Below are 13764 nucleotides of genomic sequence, written 5' to 3'. Positions count from 1 at the left end.
CAATTGAAAAGCTGGACTGATTAGAAACTGCTGGGGGGGGATTGGGGCGGGGTGTATTGCTTAGTGTGAAGTTCAATCTCTGATCTCATGCTTTTCGTCTTTGCGCCATTTTACCGTGCTGAAGCACGGGAAGCCTCAATTATGTAGCAGCCAGTCATTTTACCAACTCACAGAAATGAGGGATCAAAGCTAAGAGATCGGATACTAGATTCAAAATTTTCCATAACCATGCACATACGACCACAGGGTGTGGAAAATAGGGCTTCCCGTCCGCTCAGCCGTACTCAAGCCACACGCCGGGAGGTTAGTAGTTGGGTGGGTGACCACCAGCGAATCCCTTCTGTTGTATGTTTTTGCCTTTCTTTTTCCCCGCGGAGATGCACAAGGACTATAAATGAGAACGTTAGGAATATTCAAGTTGCTTTGTCTGTCTAGTTAGTTCTAATGTTGTAGGCTGAGAAGGTAGTGCATCGGGTTGAAAATTTGATGCTCCTAGCATGCGTGAGTTATACAGTGCATGCGTCGACCTCCGCCCTCAACCATCTCGGTATTACGCACCACCTCTGCAGCTAGGCTGATGCTTTTGGTTGAATCGGTTCCGCAAATAGCGTTACACTAACTTGAAGTTCAGCCTCCGACTATAACTATATTGTGGGCTCGGGGGCCACCACCATGTCGGCTCGTCAACCATTTCTACCCGTCAGTTAGGGTTGCCGTCCGGGCGCCGCTGCGGCGACCGCCCCTCCCGCTCCCTCGGCCCTCCTTTCACTGGTAGTCTCCATATCATATTCGATCACAATGTGATCCGTCCGATGGATCTCCCACCCGGGCTTCTGTGTCGGGCCCACGCTCGGCAGGATCTCCTCCTGGCTGTCGCGGCGCATTGAGGCCATCGTGATGGCGGTCGGGTCGAGCATCGTCGACCGGCGGGAGCGCTTGTTGGAGGGCTTCGATCCATCATTCCCGTAGCCGGTGGTCTTCGGGTAGGAGCGCGGGTGGCTGTAGGAGGCAAGGGAGCGCTTGCCCAGCAGGAACTCGAGGAGGGGTTGGAGGGTGGGGATGCAGGAGGCGATGATGACGAGATCGGCTTCGACGCTTTGGGGGTTGGTGGGTTTAGTTATCGTGTGAGGATTGGGGGTTGGAATGAGACGAACTTTGTCCAGAGAACGAGGGACCAACTTGCGTCTAGGGATCTTGGGTCAGTATATCTAGTGCGAAGAGGAATTTGGATAAAGGAGCGCGACTTGTAGAAAGGGAGGGTTACAGGTTGCGTCGGAGACGTTGGCAAGGGCGTTGATGTGGGTGGTTTTGATGATGGCCGCGCAGGCGGATCTGCGGATACAGGGATTAGCAGCAGCAGGAGCAGAAGGAGGATTGAAGAGAATAGCGGGCATAGCCTACATAGCACCCATCCCCAGCGCGGCACACAACGCCAGCTTCTTATGGAGCGACATCTGCAGTTTCCAGAGAACCACGCTAGGGTAGATGGCGAGGCTGAGATCGGTGAAGGCGGAAAGCGCTATCAGCCCGTGGGGAAGTTGTCTATGTCAGTGAACAGAAGCCCTGTAACTCGATCAGGATGGCCTCACCCCCATTGAACGTCGCAAACCCAATAATCACACCGGAACTGCGACACGTTGCTCCTGGGACCGTCGCCCACAGAGCGCGCGGCGGATCGCAGGAGGTAAAAAAGATGATGATATTGGTAACGGCGACGGCCATCACCAGCCCAGTCAAACCCCATAGCGCGCACTGCATACGGAAGCCTGGGACCAAGATGCGGTGAAGCAGGGCGGCTACCCCCATCTTGGGGAAGGCAAAGGAGAGGATGCCGAAGATCCAGCCGATGTCGATAGTCATGTTCGCGCGCTCAGTCGCGGCGTGGCCAATCGTAGAGGAGTGTCTCCCAAAGCCACGGTGGACAGCGACCGTAGCAATACTTACGTTGACTAACCCTAAGATCTGAGATTGGTAAGGGGTCAGATGCGAACTGACATCTGCACCACGGGAGTCCAAGAGGAACTCACCATCGAAATGGCAATGAGTCGATCATCCAGCCCAAAGGCACGCACAATCTTGAGTCGAATAAACAATCGGGCCCATACCAGCACGGTCGCGAGGCCAGTCAGTGCCCACATCACGGCCAGCAGAACTGGACCCTTGTTCTGCTGGTCATATGCCGGAGTTCCCGCCATGGTGGGGAGGCGAGACTGCCCCAGGTAGCCGTGGAAAGAATTTCAAAGGAGAGTAGGGAGAGAGGAAAGGGACAGGAGGGAGAAAGCGGCAGCAGGCAGCTTTTTTTCAAGAGTATCCGTGTAAAGGCATGTGGCTTCATAGCCCGGTTCGGTGCTATAGTGGCATCAATTATAGGCAGTGCCTCCGAATTTGCTTACGCCGCAGTACATGGATCTTGATTAAACGGGTGCGTCGCCTTTTTAATTTTTTTCTTTTCCCAGACAATAAGCACGAGATGATTCGTGTGGCTGGCGGCGGAACTAATTCGGAGGGGAAACCACGCAACCAGCGCCATTTAGTGCAATGGACGCTAAGGAAGAAGGGATGGTTTTAGCTTGATTGCTTGCTGGCTGTCAGTTTCCAGGCTATACTATCCTCCCTTCCCTTGCAGCAAATGCCCGTGACAGGTGCTCGTGGGTGTACTGTACTGTATACCATCAGCATGCAGTGCGATTTGTGCTCTGAAAAGTGAGGAGCCATTATGGGCTACGGGCCGGAATTGTGGAACGTGCCGCGGCCCTTCCGACCCGGAGGCAGCGGCCATGCGGCCATTGAAGGGTCGGCCATCCCGGAAGATCAATCCGGAATCCGGACTCTCCGGCAGTGGGCCCGAGTGGAGCGCCATATGAGACAATATTTGCCCTACATCCAATCGGGCTTTACAGCCCGCACTGTCACGGTCTACTAGTTCATCTGTCAATATACTCAAGTAGACTCAAGCCGGCTAGACCAGGAGTCTTTGGTCTTCCGCCTTGAGAAAGAATTGGAGCAAGGCACGGGAGCCCCTCAGAGACTGTTATTGATCTCCCTGCGGTGGGAAGGGAGATTAAAATGCCTCCCTCCATCCTTCCTTGTGATTCCTCCCTACCTAGGTACTGTACTCTATCTTCGCCCTTCTTTCCTCCCTAATTTTGCCATGGTCGAATCCAACGGACTTCCTGTGCCGGCCACAGTGACCAATGGTGTCGATGTCGATCGCATCGCTGTCAGCCCCATGGCCCCTGAAAAGGTTGCCAGTCTGGCCCAAAAGATCGAGTTGCTGAGCAAAGCCTTCACGTCTGGCCAGCCCGACGCGCGACTCCAGCTAATGGAAGCCGCCGATGCCCTTCTAGCAGCCGTCGAGACGCCGCGCGAGACCATTTTCCGATACTGCTGGCGCAACGTGAGTCCGCTTGCCCCCCCCCCCTCCCAAAAGCGCCCGTACATTCTGCCCTCAAACAAGCTGACGGGTAGTCCACTAGACTACCGGCTTTGCCGTGATCGAGACAGCCATCGACCTCGGGATCTTCCGATATCTGTCGAACAATGACCGACCGATGTCCGTGGCCGAACTGGCGACAGCCACCGGCGCTGACATCGTCCTGCTAAGTAGGCGCCTACTCCCCAATTTACCTCTTCCGTACCACTAATCCTTTGTCGCCATCTCCCCTAGAACGAATCATGAAACAACTCAACGCCATCCACGCTGTCACCGAAACCGGTAAGGATGAATACACCAGCAACAACTTTTCGCGCACGCTCGCCCACACCCGCTACGCCGATGCCTTTCCCGTGATGTATGCTTTCCCCCCAGAATCTTTCCTCCCATTACCTGGGGTCTCCAAAGACGCCCCCAACTAACCCGAAGCCTGTAGAACGCGGACCACCGGGCGTGCCATCACCGCGATCCCGGAGTTCCTCCGTAAAACGGGCTATCGCGACCCGGCCAACGGCCTCGACTGCCCCTTCCAACTCGGCTACAAGACCCAGTCCGCTTTCTTCGACTTCGTGGGCCAGGACCCGGTAATCAGCGCCCAATTCAACAATCTCATGTCCATCTACCACCAAGGCCGCGCCAGCTGGATGGACCCGGGCTTCTACCCGGTTGAGCAGCGCCTCCTGGTCGACACGACGACGACGACAGACCCCGCCGACAGGATCCTGCTGGTAGACGTAGGCGGCGGCAAGGGCCACGACCTGGCCGAGTTCCGCGCCAAGTGGCCCAACACCCCGGGACGGTTGATCCTGCAGGACCAGCCCGCCGTCCTGGCCGAGGTGGTGGGAAGCCAGCTGCACGAGTCGATCGAGTGCATGCCGCATGACTTCTTCACCGAGCAGCCTTGTAAAGGTACCTCCCCTTTCCCCCTCCCCTTGTTCCTCTATTAAAACACAAGGGGGAAAAAAAAGTCGAAAGAAAAGCAGAAACTAACACCGAATCAACCAAACCAGGAGCAAGAGCCTACTTCCTCCACTCGGTGCTGCACGACTGGCCCGACGCGATCTGCCAGAAGATCCTGGCCCCGCTGCGCGCCGCCATGACCCCCGGGTACAGCCGGCTGCTGATCAACGAGAACGTGATCCCGGACCGCGGCGCGCAGTGGCAGGCGATGGGGCTGGACTTCGTCATGCTGGCGGACTTTGCGGGCGCGGAGCGCACCGAGTCCCAGTGGACGCGCCTCCTGCACGAGGCCGGGTTCCGCATCCTGCGCATCTGGGCGGCGGATCGGTGGTCGGAGAGCTTGATCGAGTGTGAGGTGGTGGCTGGGGCTGGGGCTGGGGCTGGGGCTGGGGCATGAGTGGCTGCTTAGTTGATCGATTTCCGGGATATTGAAGTTTGAGCTTGTTTCGTTGGGGCGGGTTCCCCCTTTTTTTTTCCTTCTTGGTCCCTATTCTATCTATATTTATTCATTCTTCGAGTAAGAGCGAGTTGCGTCTGTGTGCGGTCTTTCTTTCTTTTTGGTTTGATCAATTACGAGGGCAGTTGAGGGTGAACCTTACGAAACTGCGGTATCCCCTCGAATGTTACATGGGGTTTGTACTGGATGGTAGTTGCGATGCTGTCCCGATGTTTCGAACTTAGCCCTAAGAGACGCGGCCGGATGCGCCCCGATGAGCAGGAATGGGCATGATTTGACCGCTGTTCAACTGCATTGTCGGCATTTGAAGTATTCAAAGAAGAGATTTCTCTCGATCTCATCTGTGACCGCGCTCGACAACGTACATGATCAGGCATGGCCGGAGTAATCACCTGCTAGGGCTGGGTAGGGACCCCCCGCCTAAGTTTCCACCGAAGAGGATGGGGGTTCACAGCCTTACGAATGTGGGTCGAACGATCCGCGACTGTCCAATGACAGGCAGAATGAAACCCTCAAACTGAGCCCAGAATGCAACTACTCGGTAAGGGGAGGCGTTTACCGGCAATCAAGAGCCATACTAATCTATTCGAGTCGTGGCGATCTGTTTTGGGATACCATATTCACGAGGAAGAGACTAGAGACTACCCTACTGACTTGATGGCGAGCTAGAACTCCCCAGGCTTGTATTGGTCGAGGCCACTACGGGACCGTGCTCGTAACACTTTTAGCCAGTCTACAACGCCGACCCCAACCCAATACCAAAGGGTAAGTTAAGTCGTCGTACTCATGTGATTATACATACAAAGACCTGACCTTTCGATTCGGATATCATCCGGCCGTTCTCAGGCAGTTTACCTGGTTGGCTCCCGCTCTCAAGTGGAGCATCTAGATGATGCATTTCACCTGGCTATCTTTCGGTATGCACCCAGTGGAGGATATGAACTTAGCAATGAATTCCCTTCGTACTAAGAACGGCAAAATGAGCTTCATATTTTTCTTACTGCGCTTTAAAAGCACATACGACCACAGGGTGTGGAAAACAGGGCTTCCCGTCCGCTCAGCCGTACTTAAGCCACACGCCGGGAGGTTAGTAGTTGGGTGGGTGACCACCAGCGAATCCCTTCTGTTGTATGTTTTTTTGCTTCTCAATGTGGAGGTATCCGGATCAACGGTGATGGGAATCTCAAATGGTTGATGATCTAGTTCTTTATTGTAGCGTAGGAAGAACAGTGTCCATTCAATGGGACTGACGGAGCAGGTTTCCGTTCCGGTAGAACACGAAATGTTCGTTTGCTAAGTCGCTTTCGTATTCCTAACATGTCTTACAGTAATCATTTCACGAGAGAAAAATTGCGAAGAGAATCGGCCAGTCAATCCCCAGCTACTTCATCCTGGCAATAAGTCTAAAAGCCCCACTGATTCAACCAATTGGCCATCTGAGCCGGTGACACTGGACCGAGTGATGCCATCGTCTCACTCCCCTTCCTCGACCGCTCGACGCTGATGTCCGCCGACAAGACATCCGCATTGTCCGCCAGGCCACGGAAGAAGGCCAGGAGCTTCAGCGCGGGTTTGTCTTGCACGTCGCCATCTGATGGATCCTGGATGGTCTCCAGGTCGGCGACCCAGTCGACGAGAGGCACGGGCTGGACGGGGTATCTTTCTTGAATTGCCGGGACGAGAGAAGCCCAGGTGGTGCGGGATGGATTGACCAGATGGAAGACGGCGTTGCGGGTTTCCGCGAGCGAAGCGCGGCGGCCGAGGACGAGTTCGTTCACGATCTTCGCTAGGATATCCTGAAGCGATTGTGTCAGTAACAGTCCCCACTGCTTGGATACAGTGGAAAACGAGAGAGTCAGGTGCGTACCACTGAAACCCAGTCGATCGGGTAACCCCCGAGATCAAATGGCACTTTGCCCGTCGCCTTGGATGTCTTGATCAAGGAAGGGACCCACTCGTGCGGATTCCACACTCCCAGTCGCGTGTCGGGCCCAGCGATCTGTCCCACGCGCAGGATACTGGTCGGCACGCCGGCCTTCTTCGACGCCTCCACGCAGATGCTTTCCCCGATATACTTGGACTCGCCGTATCCCTGCTCCAGCGTGGCGTCCGCCGTCTCCATCGGCACCTCGGGGACGGCCGTGACCCCACCACTGGGCTTCCAGGCCCCGATCGTGCTGACGGAGGAGACGAAAGCGAGATGGGCCCGGTAGCGGCTCTCCTGGCTGAAGCGCACGAACTCCCGGACGCCCTTGAGATGCGGGTCCTCGAAGGAGGACACGGGGTGGTTGAAGTTGACCTTCCATGCATTGTGGATGATCACGTCAACCGTATTGAGGAGCTCGTTGTATTGTCGGTCGGAGAGACCGAAGTGGGGTTCTCCGAACTGAACGTGCAGGAACTCGACCTTGTTGGGATCATTCAGAGAAGCGATCTGTAGTCCCTTTTCCTGGAAGCCTTCCATTTGACGCGTCAGCGAACCTTCACTCCGGTTGAAACAGTAGACCTTGGCCACCTGGGGGTTGCGCAGTAGGTCGTCAAGAATATAGCTGCCCAACGATCCGGTGGATCCGGTCAGAACGACAGTGACCAGCGCGGGCAGCTGAGGGAGGGCATCAGACTCCCGAACATGAGGATCATTCGTATACTTGGCGATCAACTGCGCAATCTTAACAGAACGAGAAACGGTGGCGATTTGAGTCGATGGTTTGTCAAGGACGCCCAACAGAAGATTAGTGAGTCCCTCTGCAGTGGGGTGCGCATAGATTTCCTGAACATTGAGAAGGTCGGTGTTCAATTCCGGATTATGGGAGGAGACCGAGTTCTTGAGGATCTTGCTCAGCTGGATCGCCTGAAGTGAGTCCAGGCCCATACTATAGAGATCATCACTAGCTTCGATGTTCTGCCTTCCAGTAAGTTTGCAGATGACGCTCTGCAGATACCCGCAGACAGTGTCCGGGTTGATCGTTGATGGCAGGTCCATCACCAGTTGCTTATCTTGGGCCGCGTAGATCTCTTCGATCTCCTCGGCATAATCTTTGTTCACGGCATGTCGTTGTGTTGTACCTTTGGCGGTAAGTTTGAAGGGCTTCTCGCGTGATGAGAGGCGAATCATGCTTTTCACGATCTGGCCGTAATCGGGAACAGTCGCGTTAGCTTCTCGTACCACTGGCCAAATCATGTTGACAAACTCCTTTTCCTCGATTGGAGTGGCAACCTTGTCAAAATCCGGCTCAATCAACAGGCATGTCTGAAATCTGCGTTGGCCGATAAGCAAAGCCCGATGAACCGAAGGGTGGCCCTCCACGATCTTCTCCAATGAGATCGGATTCAACTTCTCGCCGTTGCTGAGCACAATTACATCGTCAAAGCGCCCATGATACTTCCAGAGCTTGGGGTTGGTTGGATGCCGCGTGTAAAGATCTTTGGATCGATACTCTTTCAGCTCCGGGAACGTGTGAAAGATTCCATGCATCACGAGAGAATGTTCCACCCGTGGTATGACTAGCTCGTATAATCCGTCCCCGATCGACTGCATGTCAACCTGATAGAAGGAATTCCACTCGAAATATCCCCAGGTGTCCTCTCCTTCGGGGACCATGGAGCAGATGATGCCCATCTCGCTGGAACCAATGGCCGATCGTAACTGGGTGTATCGAACCAGCTTCTCGCCGACTTCGGGTGAAAGAGGAGCCCCACCATAGCAAACAAACTTCAAAGTGCTGAGGCATGCAAGAGCCTCGTCAGAATAACTCATGTCTTCAAGGATCGAAGGTGGAAGAATCGTGACTGTCGGCTTCGTATGGCGAATCAGATCGGTCAGGAACCCCACGGAAAGTAGCCTTTCCGGGCTAGCAACGAATGGAATGTTGTGAAAAATGGATTCAAAGAACGAGGTCAGCCCCATTAAGTGGAAATACGGCGTGGACGAAAGAACAAGTTCCTTGTGGTTGGGGTCACCGGAGGACAGGTCATTGAAGAATGCGGAAGACCGTCCCGGAGGCAAAGGGATCAATGCGGCGAAGTCCATCGTACCCAGGAAGCCATGGGTGAGAGGAACAGGTTTAGGCATGCCTGCTGAAAGTGTTAGCCCTATAATCCATCCGGATCAGGCGCTTCAGATGTACTGTACCGGTTGTTCCAGAACTATGGATTATGAAAGCAATCTTGTCCACCACCTCATCATAGGTCTGGGAGAACTCGAAGTGATTCGTGCCACTTCCATTGTTGAGGATGTCCGCCACAGATGGCACCTCTTGGAACTTCATCTTCCAGTCCAAGGTTCTCAGCCTGGAAGCAATCTTGAACTTCTCTTGGCTGAAAAGCAGATGCGTGCACTTTGTTTCCTTGAGAACATGGTTGTATGCCTCATCCGACAGCCGAGTGGAGGGTAGAAAGATCTATAAGCAGATTCAAGTATTAGTGATTAATCGCAATCCCTTCGTAAAAATAGCACCAGAGAAAACAAACCGTATAGCCTGTCTTATGACACGCGAGCATAAAGATGATGTAGCGCACATCATTGTTCCCCAGATATGCAATCCTTTCTCCCGGTTGCGGTCTGCCCAGAGTGTCGTCAATCCACCAGGACATGGCATTGACTGCGCGGGAGAGATCCCGGAACGTCATATCCCGAAAGCCCTGCTCGACTTCGGTGCCATTGGGGATCAGGCCAAATCGTCTGGTCGGAGAATGCTTTGTGATGGTATCGACTTGGGTTACGAGAAGCCTTCCTGGGGCTTTGAACGATCCCGGTGCTGGATTGGCGACTCCGACCATGGTCACTTAACACGGGCGTTTGTTTGAAGAAGGGCACTTTGTGCTTGGATGCAGGAGTGGGAGAAAAAGGTCTTTATTGAATGACTAGATAAAACCGATTCCTGTGGCCCTGCCATCTTTAAATAATTTGAGGGGACGGACGCTGTGTAAAGACGGGCGAGATGAGGCTTTTTCCCCGTTTCGCCATCCTGTATGCTGCTTTCATCCCTCACAGCGCATTGTTGTGATTCACCCGTGCAGATCATGGTTGCATTCACATATAGTCGGTGACGGAGACTTAGGATGAAGCGGTTATACACAGGATCGGGTGCATAAAAGTTCCATCGGTATAAGTGGGTCGGCTAATACTGCCGAGCCAGGGTACGTGGAGATCGCCTTGTACACCCAATGCAGTGCATATCTATGCTCAATAGAATCCTGAGACAAGGTGCGAATACGTCACCCGGCCTGAAGATCAGTGCCCAATACGGATAACACTGCAGGAACAAGCTCTTATGGAAAACAGTCTACATTCCACTGGAGCTTCACGACTGATTGGTGCAGCAACCGAGGATGCGTACTAGTAATGCTTGAATATTCCTTCATACTCTACTGCCTGGCCTACATATGCCCAACAAGCACCGAAAGAAATCAGCAGAAGATGACCACCACGCAATACCTATCTACTAGCTAGTTCGCTCTCCACATCGGCGGCCCATGCGACCGCATTCCTTCTAAACAACCAGATAATCCCGATACTCGCCCAGCCGATGACCGCCAATCCAGTAAAGATCCACCGGGGTCCAATGGCATTGATCAACGGTTGCATGACCACCACCACGACACACGCAAGGGCATTGCGCAGCACATTGTTCAGCGCCACGCCAGTGCTGGTCCGCCCGGGCAGTAATTCCGTCAGCATAGTCGACGTCATGCTGAAGACTGTGCTGCTTCCGAGGCCGAAGAAGAACGTCGCAATGCACTGCATAGTAGTTAGGAGAGATTATCAGCACCAACCCTGATGATCAACATGGCCATAAGAGTAGATGCTTACCGGAACGAGCCAGAAGATGCCCTTATCGATCGTCCAGCCGAACCACAGCCCCGCCGCCGGGTACATCACCGAGGCCAGCCACGCGTTCTCCCCCATCCGATCCCCAGGAAGGTACTGGATCTGGCCGGTCTCCGGATTCACCCTCCCGGCGGATTTCGCCCGTCGCCGCATAATGTGGTCGGTCCACCGGCCGCCCAGCAGCGAGGCCACGATCGAGCCCAGGGCGCACGGGATGTAGACGAGGCCAACGATGATGGGCGAGAAGGAATACGGGGCCTCGGAGAAGAGGGTTTGCAGGGTGATGCTGACGGCATAGTAGCAGGCGAACGTGCTGCTGGCGTAGTAAACGGTGAGCAGGACCGGTGGGAACTGCAAGTACGCCAGGATCTTGAACGGCTCGAGGAAGATGCTGACGATACGGTGGATTTGCGACAGGATCGCCTTGGAGCCTTCTTGGCTGCTGCAAGAAGAGGAGGGTGGCTTACGAGCAGCAGCCTGAGAGGTTTCAGGGAGACAAAAGAGAATGAGAAGCCAGACAATGGCGCCGTAGACAACGGTGGCCCATTGAGTGGCGCGCCAGCCGAGCTTCTCAGTCAGGATACCCCCGAGGATGGGAGATACCAGTGGACCGACCATCGGCCCCAGAAAGAAATATCCCATGGCTTGTCCGCGCCTTTCCACTTCCCAGAGGTCGGCCACGGTTCCTGCCCCTACCGCTTGCACTGAGGCCGATGCCCCTCCGCATAAAACCCGCATGACAATCAGCATGCTGATTGAGATGCTTTCTGCCGAGACCACATTCCACACCACGAAAATTGCAAAGGAGATCAGGTAGACCGGGCGTCGGCCGTACAGCTCTGAGATGACCGACCACCACAGCGGGATAATCCCCATGGCCAGGATGTAGAATGCGACGGACAGGTTTACCAGTGATCGGGAGACTTGGAAGTAAGTGGAGATTTCCGACAGCGCGGCTGTTTGGATGGATTTTTGTCAGTTGCGTTGAGACTGAATGCTTTGGATATCGAGTAGATCGACGAAAACTCACGCAATAAGATGTTGCTTTGAAGTGGTGCCGCGACGGCAGCCAGGGAGACAATCCCGGTGAAGAAATACCTCTTCCACGGCTCGTATTCCTTGGAGTTACATAGAGTGGGAAAGAGGAGGACCCTGTCATAGAAATGCTGCTGGCTTGGAGGCATCGCGCTGGGCGGCGAAACGTCCGGCTGAGAACTCGCCAGCTCGCTGTCTGCCTTGAGAGCATGCTTGACCATGTTGAAAATGACGATAAAAAAGGTCATCCACTGAAGTAAATCAAATCCCAGGGCCACAGCCAAAGCGACCTCTTAATAGAGGTCTTCTGCTGCGCTGGACATTCCAATTCGAAGGGCCCTGCCCAGTAACTGGGCATGAAGTTAGTATAGTGAACTAGCGGAACAACTTAGGGCTTCGACGTCAGCTAGCACGTCTAGACCTAAACAAAGTTAGGACAGCACACTTGCACCTCGGCCTGGGTATTCGAAATTACTGGCAATATTAAACTGGGCAACCGGGCATGCCCACCTGTCAGTTTAGCAGAAGACCTCTCAGAAGAGGTGGAAAATCACTCCGAAACTGCCCCCGCCTCCGCGGAGGTTCCGCGGCCTGTATTCCCCGCTTTGGGGTTAGTGGCCTTTTCCCATAACATTATACCATATGTATGTCAACCCCATCTATTGGAGGAACACCCAATTAGCTGAGGTTATCCAGCATCATTTATCCTTATATTGATGATATGGTTGGAGATATCGACATCGTACTCTGCAGCATCAGCGAGACAACCCCGCAACGGACACCTCTGCTTATATATTTACCCGAAAATCCGAAAGTCGCAGTCCCGTGAATATAATGAATTGAGCTGTACCTTAGAATTTCAAATTAATCCCCTAGACCCCGAGTACGAATCTGGAGTTAGAAGAGAACTTGATGCCTCAAGCTTACTGAGTCAATTTATTGTGTTCACTGCTCTCTAGAGGAGAAAAGAGGCGACCACAAACAAATGCACGAACGGCTCTGTCATTTGCGCCGGCGTTGCAGATCGTGCCAGAGCCCCGCCATCCCAGTGCATGAACTCCTCCTATTTGGTTACAGATTACAGATCGCACAGCGGCGGGCTGCGCCTCATCCAGCGTGCAGTCCGGGGCTTGCCACCTGCGGAGACGGTACCCCTTGCGGTGCTACCATCTTAGTTCCAGTAGCACACCGGTTCAATTCAGTATCTGAAGGATCAAGCCAACGACTACACATGCTCACCATCAAGAAGCTCCAGATCGTGTTCTGTCATTGAGGAGTGCCAAGTGTGTCTGTCCCCTCATATATAGTTCGGGAGCAGTGTAAGTTACTATACTGTACGTCAGGCATGTACCGTACTGTGTATAATACAGTATCGCTCAATGTGGAGAAGGCCCCTGTCATGCCGTGCAGCAGCGGGTCCTGCCGCTCGGGTCTTACCCGTTAGTGGTAATTTATGGTAATAGTCCTAACGAGAGTCGAATGGATCACCACCTTACCCATTGTATGGTATCAATACTGTTCGGCACGTGTCACTCAAGTCTCTCTTCGAGCAATCCAATCGCTTCGCATAGGCTGCTCATCTATAGAATCTTCTATAGCCTAGCCTATATGTGTCAGTCGGTATGTCGAATGCCTACTCTCATCTCATTTTCGACTGCTTGTCTCAGTTGAGGCCGCGTCACCGACATCGCCCAAGTCGGCGGACATGCTTCTGCCTTGTGTATATCATCACGTACAAAGACTTCAGTGTATACTAGTTGTCTATGCATACAGGCCACGCCAGAGCCTGTGAGCTAACCACGGGTAAGACAATAGAGTCAAATTGAGAGACAAACGTAGATCCCTCAAGGTCAGCAGGAAGGAGAAATGACAGTCCGATCAAACCGCTTGCTCCGAAAATAAACACAATAGTCTAGTGTATTGTCAAGTTGAAGTCTAAGAATCATCAAGTGACCTAAGGAAACGGATCGTGGGAGTGAAGGGGATTAGTGCCGTGGGCGTTCGTCGATGCATTGCCAGCTTATACTATTCCTTTTCCCCGTGAATGAT

General features: G+C 53.7%; 4 protein-coding genes across 4 annotated transcripts; 1 reads left to right on the top strand and 3 right to left on the bottom strand.

The window, feature by feature from the left end:
* Nucleotides 1–704: 704 nt before the first annotated feature.
* On the bottom strand, nt 705–2195 carry BO95DRAFT_423951 (uncharacterized protein; the record flags this gene model as incomplete). The annotated part of the gene is made up of 6 exons (XM_025584651.1): nt 705–1095; nt 1155–1185; nt 1265–1332; nt 1402–1519; nt 1590–1962; nt 2028–2195. 6 exons carry the CDS (start codon nt 2193–2195, stop codon nt 705–707), a joined length of 1149 nt encoding a protein of 382 aa, XP_025437373.1.
* A 956-nt stretch (nt 2196–3151) lies between these two features.
* Nucleotides 3152–5245, top strand: BO95DRAFT_518420 (S-adenosyl-L-methionine-dependent methyltransferase; the record flags this gene model as incomplete). The annotated part of the gene is made up of 5 exons (XM_025591968.1): nt 3152–3397; nt 3477–3603; nt 3668–3791; nt 3870–4342; nt 4444–5245. 5 exons carry the CDS (start codon nt 3152–3154, stop codon nt 4788–4790), a joined length of 1317 nt encoding a protein of 438 aa, XP_025437372.1. The 3' UTR covers nt 4791–5245.
* Nucleotides 5246–6253: 1008 nt separating this feature from the next.
* On the bottom strand, nt 6254–9629 carry BO95DRAFT_508308 (putative NRPS-like enzyme; the record flags this gene model as incomplete). The annotated part of the gene is made up of 4 exons (XM_025591285.1): nt 6254–6646; nt 6718–8924; nt 8983–9250; nt 9321–9629. The coding sequence occupies 4 exons, from the start codon at nt 9627–9629 to the stop codon at nt 6254–6256; spliced, it is 3177 nt and encodes a 1058-aa protein (XP_025437371.1).
* Nucleotides 9630–10287: 658 nt separating this feature from the next.
* BO95DRAFT_468417 (MFS transporter) lies at nt 10288–11936 on the bottom strand (the record flags this gene model as incomplete). Its single annotated transcript, XM_025589363.1, has 3 exons — nt 10288–10590; nt 10663–11636; nt 11711–11936. The coding sequence occupies 3 exons, from the start codon at nt 11934–11936 to the stop codon at nt 10288–10290; spliced, it is 1503 nt and encodes a 500-aa protein (XP_025437370.1).
* Nucleotides 11937–13764: the final 1828 nt, after the last annotated feature.

Source organism: Aspergillus brunneoviolaceus, assembly GCF_003184695.1.
Source record: "Aspergillus brunneoviolaceus CBS 621.78 unplaced genomic scaffold BO95scaffold_90, whole genome shotgun sequence".
Taxonomy (NCBI): domain Eukaryota; kingdom Fungi; phylum Ascomycota; class Eurotiomycetes; order Eurotiales; family Aspergillaceae; genus Aspergillus; species Aspergillus brunneoviolaceus.
Note: the sequence above shows the minus strand (reverse complement) of the source record. Positions and strands in the feature narration are given on the sequence as shown.